The following is a 20,416-nucleotide window of genomic DNA, read 5'->3' on the forward strand; positions in this document are numbered from 1 at the left end:
ATAGAAAACTATATTGTGTCTAAATTTATTAGTGCTGTTATAAATGAAAACGTGCTCCCACCACCCCATAAAAAGGTTAGCATAGGAGGGGGCAAAACTTGTCCCCATTGCTGTCCCCCGTTGTTGCAAGTAAAACTGGTGCTCAAAAAGAAAATAGTTGTGTGTGAGAAGAAAAAGAATAGATTCAGTGATAAAAGTGGTCATTAACATTGAGCTTCCTGGACATTCAATGAAGTGATGAACAGCTGACAGCCCCAGATCGTGCTCAATAATTGAGTACAGAGAGACCACATCCATAGTTACCCATAGATAGTCAGGCTTCCACGTGACCTTTTGTAATTGTACCAACAAATCACCAGAATCAAGGATGAAGGAAGGCAAAGCCCTGACAAAGGGCTGCAAATAAGCATTGACGTAACGGGATAAACCATCTCCCAAAGATCCAATACTAGAGACAATTGGACGACCGGGAGGGTCGACCAATGTCTTATGGATCTTTGGGAGATGGTGAAAAACTGGGATTATGGGGTGGGGGTTAACCAAAAATCCTATCTCTTTTTTGTTGAGAACCTGAGTTGCGGATCCCAAGTCAATTAAGTTCTGCAATTCTTTCAAGAAGGTTGGTGTTGGATCAAGAGGTAGTTCAGAGTAGGAGGACACATCCCCAAGTTGGCGAAAGGCCTCCTTGAGATAGTCTGTCCTGCTCTGAACCACCACGGCGCCTCCCTTATCAGCATTTTTAATTATCAACATTGGATTACTCTGTAAAGTTTTAATGGCCAAACGCTCCTCCCCATTCAAATTGTCATCACTAATACTTGAAAAAGAAAAACCATGAGCCAGAAACCTAAGGTCACGAATCACTAGATTTTCAAACATTGAAAGATAGGGACCCTTGGCAAAGGAAGGATAAAACACAGACTTTTCTTTGAACTTAGAGTCCCAGTCTCCAAAAGTGTAGGTCTGGGAATCCCCAACATAATTGCTTTGATCATCGAGGTCATTCAAATCTCTTAGGGCACATATGTCTTGAAAAGAGTCCAATGAAACCTGTGGTGGGGGAATATCAGAGGTAATTTGGGTTAAGGCAGAACCAGTAGAGTTCTCTAGAGGACTAGCCTCGAGTGAAGTCTCAGTCAGAGATTTGTCCCCACTTTTTTGATGAAAGAATTTTTTTAGGGTCAGCTTGCGGACATACTTGTGTACATCCACAACTGTTCCAAAAAGATCAATGCCCATAGAGGGCGCATACTTAAGACCCTTATTGAGGAGAGAAATCTCTGACTTTGTTAGCTCAATACCTGAGAGGTTTATAACATTATTAGAGTTAGCTAGTAGTTCTTCTTCCTCTTGTGTGCTCTTTTTTCCCCTACATCCTTTCTTCCCCCTCCTGGTTCTTTTTCGTTTTTCCTGAAAACTGAGTAGTTTTTTGACTGCTGTCCATTATGATAAGAGTCATTTAATCTGCCTGCCTGAGGATCTCCTCTTGAAGGATTACCATCAGTTGGCCCCCTTGAGTCCCTGGTTTGAGAATTTGTTTCGCAATCAGCATTACTAGATCTTGTCTCCATATCTACAAATGAGACAGAATGTGAAGCACTTTCTCCATCTGAAAATTCAGAATCACCGCTTAGATGATCACTATTACTGCCTTTTAGTATTGATTTATTTGGTGTTGATCTACGAGTGTTATTCCTAGATGTATTTTGGGTGGATCGATCAGAGACAGTAACAGTTCTTTGCCATCTGTATATTTGCTTTTTCTCATAATCAATGCGGTCTCGATCATATTTATTCTGTTTCCTAATCATAATTTCACGTTCTGCTTCTTCAACAATGTTGGATAGTATTTTATCATAATTGGCGAAACCTCTCATGTCCTGGAACTGGCGCAACTTATCTTGTAAATCTTTGATCTGAATGTCAATAGAGTCCTTCTCCTTAATCTTTTGTTGCAATATTAAATCCATCAGCTTAAAAGAGCAGTGGTTAAGCGTTTGAATCCACTGATTCTCAAAATCCTTATCAGGAAAACCGAAGGTAGGAGCTTTTTTCACCCTTAAACCTCTGGGAATTCTTTCCATTTTAATGTAATTTTCGGTAGCCACAATATCCCACCAAATCCTTGTCTTGTAAATTAGCAATCTCTCCAATCTCTGAAAATATATCTTTAGGTCGGCAACATCATTTGTATCAATGTCCACCACATTCTCAAAAACACAAAGTGCCTTCTTTTTCCTTGAGGAATCATCCCCACAATTAAAGGTATAAGAAATCAGTGGTACTGTGACATTTGAATCCTCTGATACTTCCATTACGGTTCCAATTGCAAACAATATATTAAAAGTCCTTAAAATTTATGTGAAAAAATGCACAGACCTGCTTAAACCACCAAAACAGTCATCCAATCCTTTATAGAAAAATACTGTTTGAGTATAGGTCATCCAATACGAGCTACCATGTATATGAGTAGACATGCAGAAAGGGTATTATGGTGCTCAAGCATGAAATCCCATCACTAATAAGTACAGAGGCCACCTCCTGGGACATAAATAATGTGCAACCTAATAAGGGGCTCCAGTTACCCTGAAGGCAGGGGTAGTTGCATGAAAACACCCACCCCTCACCTCATTGGGCTGGCCCCAGGTATTACTCACAATGGTTGAATGGTTATGCTCAGTGTGGCGTTCAGCTCCTCATGCTGCTCTCTGGGGACACACTGGGTACTCAAATGCTCTTGCAGCATTTTTTACTTCGTTAGCAGTCTGGATACTTACTTCCTCGCTGCTGCTTCTCCTCAGCATTCACCTGTTTTTCCTTTGTGTCCTGCAGACTCGCACACAGTGTCTTGCAGCTGGCTCTGCAGCATGGTCTCTGCTTCTGTGCGCTGCTTCAGGGAGACACCTTCTTCTTGCAGCACTCTCTCTGCCTTCTGCAGTATTGTCTGTACGTCTAACTTTTCCTGGGCCAATTGTTTCTTCTCCTCTTCTAATTCATGGAGTCTCTTATCTCCTTCACTGACTCGGACATAGAGATTCACACACTGTTGGGTTACAGTTTCAAAACCACTATTTAACCCTTCGAAGAACTCTCTCATTGAACGTAGTTCTGTGTTGAAGTGGCATCTCCTCTCCTTAAAGGCTTCCAGGTGTACTAAGCCTGTGAACTTCCTTCTGAGAGGTTTCCAGTGCAGTGCCAACCTCATCAACGAAACTTTGGTCCTGGGCAGAATCAGCAAATGTATACAACAGACGACAGAGAAGCCCAATGCTACATCCAACATGACAGAAATACACAGTAAAATACTTATATATTCTCTTGAAATAGGGTCATTTAGTTTAACCCTTTGGCCAAAGCGTTGTAAGCTTGCGAGCCATGTCAAGGCAGACACCTGTTCGCAAGTCCTAACACTACCAGATAAAATACTAATATACCACTATTAGGATTAAAATTCTCATTTACCTCTATTAGGAGGGAGAAAGACCACAGTGGGTCTATATCCAGCAGAATGAGGCACTTGCAAACTAGGGAAGTGGGGAGGGGCGGGCTTAAAACCTGGGAAGGAGGAGCCACTAACCTCCACCTGCGGGAACAGCTGAGAATGGGTTAACAAAACACAGAACACCAGTAAGCTCTTTTTGGGAACCCCTGAGCCCCCACAAAATATATATATATGTGTCAAAATGGAGTGCTATTGAGCGTGGCATATGTATACAACAGACGACAGAGAAGCCCAATGCTACATCCAACATGACAGAAATACACAGTAAAATACTTATATATTCTCTTGAAATAGGGTCATTTAGTTTAACCCTTTGGCCAAAGCGTTGTAAGCTTGCGAGCCACGTCAAGGCAGACACCTGTTCGCAAGTCCTAACACTACCAGATAAAATACTAATATACCTCTATTAGGATTAATTGTTTTGGAGCTCTGCCAATTCCTTCACTAGGGTCCCAGCAGCTTGCCTTTTCCAGGTTTCCTTTTCCTGGATCTACGAATTGTTGGAGATGGAGCAGTGTCTCTGCTCCTCTAGCTCTTGCTTCAGTTTCTGGACTGCCTTGTGCTCCCTCTCATACAGAATTACCTGGCCTCCAAGATCCTCCTCCAGCAAGGCTCTGGTTATTCTCAGTGTGGCGTTCAGCTCCTCATGCTGTTCTCGGGGGACACACTGGGTACTCAAATGCTCCTGCAGCATTTTTTACTTCATTAGCAGTCTGTATACTTTCTTCCTTGCTGCAGCTTCTCCTCAGCATTCACCTGTTTTTCCTTTGTGTCCTGCAGACTCGCACACAGTGTCTTGCAGCTGGCTCTGCAGCATGGTCTCTGCTTCTGTGCGCTGCTTCAGGGAGACACCTTCTTCTTGCAGCACTCTCTCTGCCTTCTGCAGTATTGCCTGTACGTCTAACTTTTCCTGGGCCAATTGTTTCTTCTCCTCTTCTAATTCATGGAGTCTCTTTTATCTCCTTCACTGACTCGGACATAGAGATTCACACACTGTTGGGTTACAGTTTCAAAACCACTATTTAACCCTTCGAAGAACTCTCTCATTGAACGTAGTTCTGTGTTGAAGTGGCATCTCCTCTCCTTAGAGGCTTCCAGGTGTACTAAGCCTGTGAACTTCCTTCTGAGAGGTTTCCAGTGCAGTGCCAACCTCATCAACGAAACTTTGGTCCTGGGCAGAATCAGCATATGCCTTCTACAGCTTACTTGACAAGAACACCCTGTCACTCTCCAACTGATCCTTTTCTTTCTCCTGGAGTACACACTTAGCAATTGCTGTGGACACTTTTGTAGTGCAGCCTTGGCTTCTTGCTCTTTATCAAGTCGTCCATAGAGGCAATCAATCTCATTCCATGCAGATTGAAGTGCCTGAGTTAATGCATCTTTACCTTGGTTAAAGGAATCCTTTTTTCTTTTGCACTACCTGGGAACAATTCTGTGAGTTGCCTAAGGCTGTGCTTTAGTGCCGGCGGCAGCAAACTTCGCAACAAAACAAATGCATTGCCGCCGTCGTGTGCGCTTATAGTAAGAACGACGGATTGGTCACGATCGCTGGAAGTCATCTGAATTTGATTTTTCCAGCAACCGTAGCCTGCCGGCACTATAAGCATAGCCTTAGGCTGCAGCATATCTCTATTCCCTTCTAATGCAGGCTTTCCTGTGGTTAAAGGGTCATCCTTAATTCATTCTGCAGTTTCCACTATAATTGAACAGCCACCCTTCTTTTTCTTTCTCTTTGCCTTGAGAAACTCTGAAGAATCAGTGGTACTGTGTTCACATTTATTGCTCAAGACTGTTTTCAAAGTGGGAGCCATCGCTTCAGACATGGGGAACCAAACTTCCCAAGAAAACCAGTAAAGAGGAAATGTGTCTTTAAAACAAGCATTGGAATGAACAACAAAAATAGACATAAACAGGGAGACAAAAAGATAGGACATTTTTAGATTTGATACCTTAGCATAAGTGATAGAAATATCATAATTGCAAGGAAACAATCGTCAGAAAAATACAAACAAATGGACTTTTGTCTATTTGAAATGGACCCTAAGAACCAGCAGTGGTATACCCAAGCAAAGAGATAAAAAGCAAGTCTGTCTTTAGAAATGCAAGTCTGAAAATCTGCAGTGTCCCACCCAGAAATGCAGAGAGAGACGAGCCTTGTCCAGGGAATGAAAGTCAGAGAGTCTAAAATGGTGACACCAGGTACTGCAGAAAAATGCAAGGTTTTTTTTTTTGTTTTTTTTTATAAGGGAATTCTTCTCGGGGAGAAAATGCACAACAAATCCTGCAGAACACTTTGCTGCAAAAAAAAAACCTTCAAGATCCCAAATGGGGTTTCCAAAAACCAAAACAACAGTACTTATCTTCCTCCAATACAAGTGTATGGGGTCTGCTGAAGCAGGAAGGCATAGAATCTGTTCTGGCAAGGTCCACAGATGGCCTTTGTTTTCTCTCATGAGGACTCCAGGAGCAGATAGGACCTCGATGGCTGGAACAGCAGGGAAGGCAAGGATTGTTGGGGTCATGGGCTGTGATCGGTGGCAGGTGGCAAGCAGGATCTTCAGGGGGCCCCGGGAAGGGTTCGGTGGCAGGCAGCAAGCAGGATTGTCCGGGTCCAGGCAGGGGTCGGCAGCAGGCACTGAGAGACTAGTGAGCAGAAAGAGAGCGTAGGGAGCAGGAAACAAACGGGGACAAGTCAGATCATAGTCAAGGGCCTTTAATAGGTACCGGACTCAATACAGAACAGAAGCAGAAGCATGGGCATAAGGAGACAGGACACAAAACAAAGGCAAGGGAGGAACAGGAAACAGGAAACTATAAGGACAGAGGACAGGAACAACAAGAGGAGACAGACAGACAGACAAGAACTTCAGAGCAGACAGAAACAGCAGCACACCCAGTGGACAGACAAGGAAACTGTGGCTGGGAGCAGGATGTCTAGGAAGACTGACAGTCTTAGGCTAAGGTCCCGCTGTAGGCTGCTGCTTCATTATGCTTCATTATACCCCTGAGGAAGCGGATCCGTCCGCGAAACACGTAGGGGGACGTCACAGCCCCCGCGTCTAGGAACCCTAGCGCTCGTCCCTTCGTTCTCTTGGCATCGTGAAACTGAGGCGCCATCATGTACGTCTGCCGTCACAGCAGGCGGTGTCTCGCGAGAGCGAGAAGGTCTGAGCAGACTTAAGAGAGGCACCGAGACCACGAGCCCGAGCAGTCTGACGGCAGCACAAACTGATCCACAACAGACCGAGTGATTCCGGAACCCCCCAGCTGGTCTGAGAGGAGACGGATTATCTCCTCTGCAAACGCTGAAAGTGGAGAGACTGCTATCTCACCGTGGACGTTGACGTTTATATGCGCATGTCCTACCTACGTTTTGTAAGTAGGATTCTATAGGAGCCTGACGCGGAAGCTGTGGCAGTTCCTGTTTTAATTTTTTGTTTTTGTGTATTAAATTTTCTCATTTTTTAATCAATTGCTCTAACACTCTTGTTGATCATTTACCCCCATTAGTTAGGGATTTATTTAACTGTATCACACTATGTTGCTGTGTTCTTTCATTCACATGTGTTGATTGACGGTTGGATTACCATCCCCTCTCTGGAGACGGGCGCAGTCATCATTTTCAACCTTGTCTACCACTTCACGGTTGTATTTCTCTATATTTTCCTTCAATATATTATCACTATTTATAAAATTGTTTAATATTTCAATCATGTGCAAGGGCGCCACTATTTTTCTTGTTTACTGCTGCTATAAGGACATATGATTCATTTTAATTGCTGTCATACACCTATTACACATCCCCACTGATCCTCCCTCATTGTTGCCAGGCAATTAAGGGTTAATACACCTGCTTTCTTTGGTTACTATGACAACTAAACACCAAAGAGGTTCAGGATGGGGCGACATTTATTCCCCCTGACAAACCTGTGTCCAGGAGTGAAACATGCGTAGGGCACAATGAGCTTATAGATGGAAGTAGATGGAAAGCAGCAGGGGCAGCATCATGCATCTTGAGAGCAGGGTGCAGATAGTGAGTTGTTAACGACGGTCATACAGTATTTTCTGGGCTACAAATGTCAGACAGCTACTATGACGGGTTTAAGTGAATAAGATCTTTATTTGATACTTAGATTTTGGCAGGCATGCAGTCCGGGGACTGCTATAATCAGTAGTTTGTGTATTATTATACTGAGTGTCAAATTCATATTGTAAGCACAAATATTTTGCAATAGCTACTCCTGTTATTGCTACATAAGGAGGTAGCTATAAAGATATTATCAATATGGCAATTCATGCTGATAGTTTTACACATGGCTCATTCAGACGAATAATGTTGATAGTGTCTTTATCTTTAAGCTGCCTGTCTGTCCTATTCCAACTATTATGATTTACTAGCTGAGAGACCCGGCGTTGCCCGGGATGTGAACCGTGCTCACACTGACACACACTGCTCATTGTTCACACTGCACACTGCACACACACACTGCACACACACTGCTCATTGGTCGCACTGACGCACACTGCGCACACACAGCTCACAGTGACACGCACTGCACACTGCACACACACTGCTCACACACTGCTCATTGGTCGCACTGACGCACACTGCGCACACACAGCTCACAGTGACACGCACTGCACACTGCACACACAGTGGTCACACTGACACACACTGCACACTGCACACACACTGCTCACTGCTCACACTGCACACACACACATACACAGCTCATTGCTCACACTGACACACTGACACACTGCACACTGCACACACACTGCTCACACTGCACACACTGACACACACTGCACACTGCACACACACTGCTCAATGGTCACACTGCACACTGCACACACACTGCTCAGACTGACACACACTGCATACTGCACACACACTGCTCATTGGTCACACTGCACACACTGACCATTGCTCACACTGCACACAGTGCACACACACTGCTCATTGCTCACACTGCATACACACTGCTCACACTGACACACACTGCACACTGCACACACACTGCTCACACAGCACACACAGTGGTCATTGCTCACACTGCACACACTGACACACTGCTCATTGCTCACACTGCACAGTGCACCACACACACACACACACACACACACACACACACAGTTACAGACAATCTCAGACAGTTACACACACTCACACACAGTCACACACACTTACACACACTTTCACAGTTTCAAACAGTTTCACACAGTCATAGACACTTACACAGACTTACACAGACTTACACACACTCACACTGTGAAACACTTACACACACTGTCACACACAGTTACACACAGTCACACACAGTCACAGACACTTACACACAGTTTCACACAGTCACAGACACTTACACACACTTACACACAGTCACAGACACTCACACACAGTCTCACACAATTACACACACCAGCACCAACACCCGCTCCCCCCCCCCTCCTCCTGCGCAGGCAGCGGGGACAACGGTGGGGAGAAGGTGAAGCGGGGACCGGAGGGGCATCCCCCCTCCCATCTCACGTCCCGCGGCCTGTCACGCGGTGACAGGGGGGAGCCGGGAGCGGAGGGGCATCCCCCCTCCCATCTCACGTCCCACGGCCTGTCACGCGGTGACAGAGGGGAGCCGGGAGCGGAGGGGCATCCCCCCTCCCATCTCACGTCCCGCGGTGACAGGGGGGAGCAGGGACCGGAGGGGCATCCCCCCTCCCATCTCACGTCCCGCGGCCTGTCACGCGGTGACAGGGGGGAGCCGGGACCGGAGGGGCATCCCCCCTCCCATCTCACGTCCCGCGGCCTGTCACGCGGTGACAGGGGGGAGCCGGGACCGGAGGGGCATCCCCCCTCCCATCTGACGTCCCGCGGCCTGTCACGCGGTGACAGAGAGGAGCCGGGAGCGGAGGGGCATCCCCCCTCCCATCTCACGTCCCGCGGCCTGTCACGCGGTGACAGGGGGGAGCCGGGACCGGAGGGGCATCCCCCCTCCCATCTCACGTCCCGCGGTGACAGGGGGGAGCCGGGACCGGAGGGGCATCCCCCCTCCCATCTGACGTCCCGCGGCCTGTCACGCGGTGACAGAGGGGAGCCGGGAGCGGAGGGGCATTCCCCCTCCCATCTCATGTCCCGCGGCCTGTCACGCGGTGACAGGGGGGAGCCGGGACCGGAGGGGCATCCCCCCTCCCATCTCACGTCCCGCGGTGACAGGGGCACAGGGGCACCTCTCGTCCCACGGCCTGTCACGCGGTGACAGGGGGGAGCTGGGAGCGGAGGGGCATCCCCCCTCCCATCTCACATCCCGCGGCGACAGGGGGGAGCCGGGACCGGAGGGGCATCCCTCCTCCCATCTCACGTCCCGCGGCCTGTCACGCGGTGACAGGGGGGAGCCGGGACCGGAGGGGCATCCCCCCTCCCATCTCACGTCCCGCGGCCTGTCACGCGGTGACAGGGGGGAGCCGGGACCGGAGGGGCATCCCCCCTCCCATCTCACGTCCCGCGGCCTGTCACGCGGTGACAGGGGGGAGCCGGGACCGGAGGGGCAAGAGCAGCACATAGCATGTGGAGGGGGGGGGAGCTCACCTGTCCTGCCGCTGCCTCACTCATCCTGCCGCTGCCTCACTGATCCGGCCGCTGCCTCACTCATCCGGCCGCTCCCACGTGGATGTGAGGCGGGAGGCCGCGTGTTGTGGCCGCTCCCCTGCGTGTGTCCCGGGCGCTCGCTCCGCTCCCCCGCTGACTGTAGCGGCGCCGGGGTGTGAGCTTGGGGGGGCGGGGGGGTGTAAGCTTGGGGGGGGATGAGCTTGGGGGGGGGGTGAGGTGTGTGTGAGCTTCGGGGGGGTGGGAATGTGTATGTGTGTGTACACGGGACTCCGGGTAAGTTCGGGCACAGGGAGGGTGGGGGGGTGTGGAAGTTGAGGTACGGTCCAGCTGACGGGGGAGCGTGAGGGGCACCGGGAGGGGATTGTGTGTGTGTGTCCCCGTCCGTGTCCGTGTGTGTGTGTCTCTGTGTGTGTGTGTCCCTGTGTGTCCTTTGGCCCGTCACTCCGTCTCAGGCCAATGAGAGGTGTGCGGGGGCGGGCCAAGGGACCAATGAGATTTCCCCTAGGGACACCGGACATCCAGGCAGGCAGGCAGGCAGGCAGGCAGGCATACAGTGCTTTCACTAATATAGTATAAGATACAGTATAGCTAAATATCCACATTTCTAATTAAAGTGCATATACTCTGCAGAAGCTGCTCCTGTTAATGCTACTTGTGGAGATGGCTTCTAGGCCTGTATTTTCCAATCTCTTTCCCTCACAGGGCCCCCTATTAAGATACTCCATACTCCAATTGCCATAGTAACCAATTATCTTATGAATAGTCACATTTTTTTTTTACCGTTCAAATAAAACATAAGAACGGAAAATAAGTATCTAATTACACTAAAATGTAATCACAATTGACTGTAAATGTATGGATACAATTCTGTTTTTATGTTATTTTAAATATAGGACAAAATCTTTCCTCGGCAATAAGTTAATAAACATTGCATCATTCGGGCTGATACCGTAAAAGCAGACTTCAGGCCACCATTAAGTTTAGTCGGAGGCACCCCTGGGTGACGTGGCACCCTGGTTAAGAAACACTGTACCAGGCATTGTTTCAGCCTGGTAATGTATACTGATACTGCTCTATAAATAGCTCATCAAGTCAAATATTAATAATGAGCCCTGTCTGCAGTTTTACTATCTCAAGGCAGTTTGTCTGCTCTAATGTTTTGGCAATTAAGATTAATATTGCTGATCTATCCTTCCTCCCTTGCGCTGCCTCTTGTTCTTAGTGTATGTTTTATTAGATATTTGAGTGTGATCCTACGTGGTGTATTTTTTCCATTTAATAAAAGTTGCGCTTTATCACTTTTTCCACTGGAGTGCTCCCAAGTGAACTCTGCCAGGGTATATCCTTCAATAACTGTTTTTGTATGAGATCCAGTCACCATTAAACAGACATAAGTACCGTACACTTGTGAAATATGAAATGTTTTTATCATCACTGGGTCACGAGATCCATTTTCATAAGATACCTATTAACATCCATATTTAGCGGTTTATCTAAGGAAGAGATCAGTCACTTTCCACAAGAAAATAGAGAAAACAGTGGTGATTGACCATTTACCTGTAGACGCAAAGCTCCTACATTTAACCTATTAAACATATGTCTATCATTGATATAGTCAATGTAACCCATTATTGTCAAACTGATGGCTGTGAAAGGGTTAAGCATATCTGAGTCACACCTTAACGCTTATTTGCTTGGATTGCCCATCACTGACTCTATAAGATAATGATTGGGGATTGAATCACTCACAAGGAATGTAAGATTCTTCCCTTGTTTTAAACATTAAAGTATTATACTTCTGAGCACTTTTGGCAAGCATTCCACGAGACTAAACCACCATGACTAATGTAGATATGTATGCACTTACTGTATGTAACACTCCATGCAACTTCATTTCACACTTTGACATGGAGTGAAATGAAAGGGAGGAATTATATCAGAGGGCAATTGTCTGCCACATGCTGTTATAGTTTGGAACGATCTACCTCTTGTATGATAAGCGAAGGGTTTGCATATACTGTAGCATTCCAGAGAGCGAGAAGGTTAGAGATGTACAGCCATGTGAAGCCCATAAATGAGACACCTTCTTATCCTATGAGAGGTAAGCTACCCTGACCCGGTCAATATTCAGAGACATGGTAATCACTGAGCACATCTAATAGATGGATATTGCCACCTGGCTTAGAATGCTCTTCAACCTGAGGATTTACAGGTTGGGAATTCACCTCACATTCCTGACAGTAGTACACAGACTGAACATTTGCCCATCAGATGGGCCCCTGGATCACATCCTCCCAGGCATGGATACCCAAGGGAGGTGAATATCTCCTACATTGTCTCCACTAACCAGTGAGTCAGAAGGAGAAAACACCTTGAAAGTTACTGAAACGCAACATATATTATGAGCAATAACGGTGTCATTTTACAATCCTCTCTTTCCTATGCCACTATTTAGTATCCTGGAAATGCAGGTTTTCCACGTGCTGGAGAAGATTTAGTCAGATTCATTTGAGTGATCTTTTCTCCAGCATGGGGAAGGCCTTTTTAGTATATTGAACAGGGGCTTTAATCTTCTGCCTCGTTTTCTAATGGTGTTTTTTTTCCTTCATACTATTTTCCATGTAACAATGGTAATATTTGTTATACTCTAGTCACATTAAATGTTTTCCCTGCAAAGCTTAATTTCCCAAGTTTCTAAGGTACTACTTGTGACAGTAACTTTGTAACAGGCTATTAATAATACACACCAAATATAACTGGGTTGAACTGAACGAGGCTTAGATATGATAAAATGTAATGTATTCCTTGAAAAAGGTGAACACAACAGATTATACAAATAACAGACAAAATATAGACACTCACTTAAGATGGAAATGATGAAAAAGTCAGAAATCGTGACTAGCAATTCATACAGCAATCTTGAAAATCACAAAAGACACGAAAGACAATAGCCATAGGCTGAGCCTGGTTCTTATAGAATTATTTCCCATTGAACACAACCTAAACCCAGCCCCTCTCATAAATCAGTGGTGAGGTTGACAGTTTTCCTCAGAGTAAAACTCCTCCCACCCAAGGACGTTTAAAAACTGCTTTTCCTATCTAAATAACTTCATAACTTCATTTCAGTAATACTTACTGGCACGCGAGACATATTAATACATTCCGGCACACATGACGCTCCCAATGAGACTAAATATTACCGTGTAATACTAAAATTAAGAGAGATATTAATATCTGTCTCTTAGGACCTACTAGACATCATGTGTCTGTAATCATTATTTGTGGCTTGGTTCCCCGGTTACACATATGTAACTCTTAGCATGTTCAGCCGAGGACATCTCATAATATTCTTATATTTAATAAGGTCACTCATTCTGAGATCTCCTTGCATAACCGCACCCCTGGCCCCCATCAAGAAATCCTTTGAAGCTGGCCTGTGTGTAGTGAACATTTGTCACCGGTGCTATATTTCACACCCAATGCCCCAGCCTGGGTCCTAGCTGTCTCTACCAACAATATACCCTTGGCCTGCCAAATTAGGTATTAACATACTGTGCACTAAACCCCCATCTGTACTTGTCACACCCATCTTCAATCAAGCCTGTTGAAGCCCAGATATTTCTGAAAAGACCCCACACAATTGTATTTTCCTAAACTATAGCTCATTAACCCCTTAAGCCTCCCGCATCAATCCCAGTGTATGTGTTGGTGCAACACTGGAACAGAAACAATACATTTTTACAGGGGAATATACATTAGGATGCTGAAGCAAGGTAAAAACACATTACTGGACCACAGTCCAGTTAACCCCTTGCTTCCCAGGTGAGAGTAGGGGGGGGCAAATGGGGTGTAACCCCTTTAATCCTGGGCCAAATCCTCTCTCTCATGACACTACTCCTTCTACAAATTAGCAGCTGATACCATATGAATGCTGGTATCAATATACAAAAAAGAAACTTTGAAATAAGTATAACACAATATTTTGCAATTCTCTGAAGATTTTTAATTTCAGTAATCTAAATAAGTATTTTTTTCTGCCTCTCATCCGGGAACTCCAGTCGGGCCAGATTTTAGGAATAACTAATTTCGACATACATGATCTTTTATGTGAATGAGTGGGTGGTTGGTTATTCACAGAACTTGGCCGGATAGGGTTCCCTAAGAAGAGGTTTGAGAAACACTGATATAAAACTTAAATTGCACAATATGTGCTCTAGGGTTAAGAGGACAACCACCAAAATACTGAACAGTCCTGCATTGATTATATGATGATTTGCCATATTCAACTAGCTTATTCCATCTTATTATTATTCAGATTTGAAGTACTGTGTAGGGAGATGTTGTTTTTTTGTTTTTAGCAGAAATGGGTCTGAAAACGCAGCCAAGGAAAATTGGATAGTTCAACGAAGTTAAGAATGCACTAAATTGTGTGCTATCTGCAAAGGTATTCATATTTGTCATCTATCAGAGCATAAACCTGGAGAGGAAACGCAGAAATAAAAAAACTGCATGCAAGTGGTTTACTTTTTATTAACCATACTCTAACTAATGGAAACCTAGAATCTGTATTATTGCTTGACTGCACCCATAAAGTTGAAAATAAGTGTGGAAGGTAGAAAAATCAAACAGACTGTTTGGTCCCATAAATATCTCGAATTGCTTTGTCACTATGACCCATACTTACCATGATATTCCACAAGACGCCTTCTGGACCATCCAAATGAATGAGGTAGAAGGTGTCTTTCAGCGCTGGAAAGCATTTTGTGGAATACAGATGCAGCCACCAGTATCCGATCACTTGGCTGGGTTAAAACTAAGGCATCTCGCAGTAAATGCCTCAACATTTCTGCGAGATTCCTAATGGCCCATTGGATTAACACTGCAGGGGTCCCTGCAGTCCCATTCAGTTTGACCCCCCGCTGTGTTAATCCCATGGGCCATTAGGAATCTCGCAGAAATGTTGAGGCATTTACTGTGAGATTGCCCCAGATTTTCCAAGGCAAGTGATCTAATGCTGGTGGCTGCATCTGTAGCACTGCTTATTAAGCATGCCTTTATCATAAATGGCACGACTAACTACTTTTTCTTGTCATCATTGACTATCTTTTGAAAAAAACATTTGTTTTATTTTTGATTGTGCAATCAAACGTGAAAGCGAATATCAACGGTAACTTTATTCCACTCTTGACTTTCTTTTCTTTCAGAAATGGATTTGATTGTTTTGCTTTTATATTGAGAAATGCACATTCTGAGAGTTACCTGAGGCCGCCTGACCGGCCTGAGGAGCGCAGAGCTTCAGGACCTCAGTTCAATTTAATTGGGATCAAAGATATGAATCTTTGTAGCTTTTCCAATATGGGGCCTGTTCTTGTAGCTATATCTAGTTGTGCATATCTGTGTGGAAAGAGCCCCTTCTGCTGAAGATGTGCAGGTTTGGTATTCTGTAAGCCCATGCATGTCGAAACTGTGCGGGAAAGGCTTTTTTAGAAACAGTTTCATTCCAGCTGTGCAAATCCGAGCCGGAATGACCGAAAAGTCTCAAACTCAAATTTTTGGCAAACTCGCTGGAATTTTAGTATCACCGTTGGGTATATAAAAGGCTAAACTGCTTCAAACAACTCAAAAAAATGTTCTCACCACGCAAGAGGCGAGATGAGTGGTGCTAGTTCCCTCCTGAGCCGAGTGGTTTGCGGATATATATAAACAACTTGAGACTCTACTAAATTAGGGGTCTCTCTCTCTCTCTCTCTCTCTCTCTCTCTCTCAGAACTAGGACCACTTTTTATAGATAGGGATGATATGAACCATACTTACCATTCGCCTTGAGAAAGCCTCTCGTGAAACGCGCGTCGGCTCCCTTCTCCCACGACCATTGACTGCATCCGCATTATGTATCTCTAACCGCGAGTTCATGCGGCAGCCTGCTCGTGCAGAATATACAGGCTAAAAGTGCCCCGATGGTCATTTTAAGCCTCAACTGTGTGGTGTCTGTTTAGAGAGTGCTAAACTTACATAGATGTACTGATTTATGGTTACCCGCAGTAACATCCTAGCTGCGCTGCTGTTAAGGATATTCTAGACAGCAGCACATAGGGTCACTATCTCCTTCAGCTCACCCTCTGATTTAGGATTATGATCATACACCATCTAGCTATAGTGCCTTCCTGTAAAAGACTACTATAACCTTACCTTCTGCTTATACTATCTACCTGCTACATACAGCCCTAGAGGTTAATGCAGGACACTTACCCCTGCAGCATAGCATTTCAAGGTTACCTCAGGTCATTCTGACACTCAGATACACCCCTATATACAGAGTGGCAACATAGCTGACAGCACATACGACCACTGATAACCACTATATATATGTTCCCAGTGTCTATCAGCATCTACATATCACACTTACCACCTTATTAAAGGACTTACGCAGACCCTGCTACAATGTGATATGTCTTCTCAGTACCTATTTTAGCACACCCAGCAGCACACCCCTATCACACAGGTCCACATCAGGATCTCTGTGCTGTTCTGTTACCAGTGTTCCAATATAGTTATATCTGGTATATTAGCTACTATCTGATCCGGAGCCAACACGGCTACTAATATCCATGATCAACCTACCTCCAGTACGTTGTTCCAACATCTACTATTTTAATATATGTCATTAATAAAGAATATGTTTTAAATCACCCACCCATCATCAGAGCGTGAACCTGAGTGCTATATAGGGTTCTCTCTCTCTCTGTTCACCACTTTTTATAGACCCAATTTAAATGGTGCAATTTGTAATACAGAATACAGCTAGTAGTCATAGTTTAATTTGTGACTTATGATCATGTCAAACTGGGCGGTTTTACAAGGACAAACTCGCAGTTACTAGAATATGCGCCTATGTGGCAGTGGTAAAAATGAACTCGCAGGTGTTTTATTTTTGCTATACTTTGTATGATGCAGCAGTTTTTAGCACTCAACCCACCATAACTGTGCTCAATTAAAATGGGAAGATCTTGCCCCAAAGGCGGACTTGTGAAAGGGTTCCCCAGGGACGGCTCCCCTCTGCACAGAACCGGTGTGCTAAGGGTTAACATCTGGGATTTCTTGCCACAATGTGCTACGTCAGCCTCTCCCCTGCAGTGTATTTGACTGGACAAAGGAATTTCAATGCCCAGCTGAATTCATTCAGAACCCCTTCAGCCTACATCTGCGTCGCCCCAAATGCAGACAGCCTTTTGGCGGCAGCCGAAGGGTGTCAGCTTGTTGCTGCTCGGTAATTTAAACCTGTAACTTTTACATACGCCCATAATCATATATTATCTCTAACAGTCCATGAAATGTCTGTGAAATTAAATGTATTACTTGCTTGTAAAACATTTTACAAATAACGGCATTCTGCAACCTTTCTTTATCACCTAAAAGATGCCAAAAACCTTGCAAAGACCTCAGTGGATCTATTGGGGGTTATATATCAATGTATGTGTCTTGTAAGCCAGGGGTGCATGAGATTTTCGGGGGGCGGGGGGACGCGGTTCTTACAGGGGCCCCACGCGCTTCCCGAAGGCATTTAAATGAAATGCTGGGCCTCTGTAAGGTCCCTTACCTTGGATTCTGGCAACGCGATGTCGAATGATGCGGCAGCGTTATTTGACGTCGAATTGCCATGGCAACATGACATCACGTGACGTGGAGCCAAGATAAGGAGGGGGGGTGTGCAAGCAGGGGGGGAGAGCCGGCAGGGGAGAAATATTGCACACCCCTGTTGTAAGCGATAAAGCTGCTTGCTGCACTGACGAAGATTTGAATCCATATTTTAACGAAGCTGCACCATTCTCTGGCTCGAGGAAGTGACTTCACAATGCATTGAATAGAGGCCAATGTGTCAAGCTCCAGTGATGGACAGTTTTCTGCTAGATTAATAGTGTGAGAGGGATGTTAAAGCACCATACTTGGAAAAGTTATGTGTCAAACTCCCCCAGTAAGAAAACAGGTGGAAAACCAGCCCACAAAACAGCACCAAATATATCCAGAAATAAATCCAATTGAAAGCGCGGTATTTTTCATTTTGATAAATCGGGTGTCATATTTCGACGCATAACTTCCACTGTCTCCATTTGCATTACTTAAAGCTCAGAAAGAATAATCTTTAAAATGATTACTCTACTTTCCAGAGGCAACGCAATGGTGAACCCATTCCTGCTTAGGCACTTCAGAAAACCACATGCAGCAGTTGTAGAGCCTAAAGCCAACTTAAAATCCTGCTTTGATCTGTGCTTGAAATCAACATGAGTGAAGAAGATAAAAGGTTTACCGAGACAAGGATAGCTAGAGAGAGAACAGCAACAACACCAAGAACAGAGTCACCGAGAGAGATACATGGACAAGTACTACACTGAATAGAATAACCACTGCAGTAAATTATGTACAATATAGAATATCAAATAGGAAGCCATATATTCATTCGAAATGCTGATGTTAAAAGGACAGTATTTTTAGTCATTTGTCTATGTAGTTAGAAAATATTACAAATATTTATAATACACCAAATCAGTATGCATTGAGATATATACATGTTCAAACATGTCTGGGGGGGAAATATTGAGACAAACACTTTTATTCTCAATTCTATCCTGGGAAAATTCCCTAATTATGTGTAGAAAGGAATTTACAATATCTATGTCATAATGTTGGTACATGAAGGTACTTTCCACTCATTCTTTCTCCGTTTCAGCAATCATTGCATTGAATAGGTAACGCCATGGAACAATAAGGGGACTTCTTCTTTCACCTGTTGCCCTGGTTTTTTTCTTTATCATTTATTTGTGTCAGGTATAAAGCTTGTATTAAAAGATATAATATCACACAGGACCAAATTGTACTAGTATGTATGTTTTTAACATGTTTAAACTAGGAGATTTTTTTTTTTACACTATTATATAAAGTTTAGACATTTCCCAGGAAACGACCAGCTAGAAAGAAATTGGTCAGGACAAGGGAGGTGGTGAATCCCACCTTTTAACTACTGCTCACGCTGTTTACAAACATTGCCAGGATACATTTCAAAACAAATTGAAAATGACTTGTCTTTTTGTAAGATGTTAATTGCATCGTTTTAACCAGTTAAACATATTGCTGTCAATTTAACTTAATCCTATGTGGGAGTTCTGTTCAGACGTTGTCTATCCAGCAACAGCCTTATACTCTGTACAGCAGATTTATATAAAAACTGTGGCATGAATGTGCTGATGGTGACAGGTCAGTGTACACCCCATGCAGTTCTGGTGTTCATGCACACAACGGGATACACCGTTCTCTGCGCAGGTACAGTACAAAGCAACCTGTTGCATAGGGTCTAATGTTGGGTCACATTTATTCTCATTTTGTTTTGTGACTTTGCAACAGTAATTCAACCACCCTCCCTTTTTTTTTCTGTAATTGAGTAATGAAAGTCTTAGCAGCATGTGCCACGTGAAGTGGTTTTTAACCGTGCACCATATAGTAAATACGCTTTGCTTTGTGTCTTTTAGCCTGTTCCTGCCACCCCGTTGGATCAGCAGTGCTTCCTGTCGGCGCCCACATGTTCTGTGACCCCAGCAATGGTGACTGCCCATGCAAACCGGGTGTAGCTGGTCCTCAGTGTGACCGGTGCATGGTTGGTTACTGGGGATTTGGAGAGTATGGCTGCAGGCCGTGTGACTGTGCTGGAAGCTGCGATCCGCTTACTGGGGACTGCGTCACCAAGTGAGTTATCCATAGCAAACCGGACACACTTTAACATTCAATATGAAACTTTTAACTTGAGCCAATCACCTGCGTGGGAAATGTTTTTGTTGTGGGAACTTGGGCAAAAAAAGCCCTTTGTGCATATAGTGCCCTAGGTTGTAGACGACACTGCTATGTAAAGAATAATGCATGTACAACCATACTAAATCAGACCATTTGGTACTCAAGAACTCCGACGGTTCTTTGAGTGTGGATCTTATGCAAGTAAGAAATTACTGAAGTATGAAAAAAATAGTCTATCACATACACCTCCGATAGAGGAAGATCAGTTAGGTTGAATTTCTTTTACAGACCATAAAGCATAAAACAGCAGTTAAAATGCAGAACAAGCTTATGCTGTCAAGAGCAACTTAGGAATTTGCACAGGAGTATTTGAGCCCTACTGATTTTTCTACGCAATATGATTTAGCCATATAAATCAGTTGTTTACAATGATTACATCTTTACATACATTCCATATTTTTGTTTTCTCTGCTTTGCTATACAACCTTATAGCTTCATCCCTTTGCTTTCCAACTGTTATGACCCTT

General features: G+C 44.6%; 1 protein-coding gene across 1 annotated transcript in view; it reads left to right on the top strand.

Moving 5' to 3' along the window:
* Positions 1–20,416, top strand: part of NTN4 (netrin 4) — a 159,206-nt gene that overhangs the window by 118,115 nt on the left and 20,675 nt on the right. Inside the window, exon 6 of the mRNA XM_075600401.1 lies at positions 19,631–19,844. Coding sequence (XP_075456516.1) covers positions 19,631–19,844 — 214 coding nt within the window. The remainder of the gene's footprint in view (positions 1–19,630; positions 19,845–20,416) is intronic.

This window comes from Ascaphus truei, chromosome 5 (genome assembly GCF_040206685.1).
Source record: "Ascaphus truei isolate aAscTru1 chromosome 5, aAscTru1.hap1, whole genome shotgun sequence".
NCBI lineage: Eukaryota > Metazoa > Chordata > Amphibia > Anura > Ascaphidae > Ascaphus > Ascaphus truei.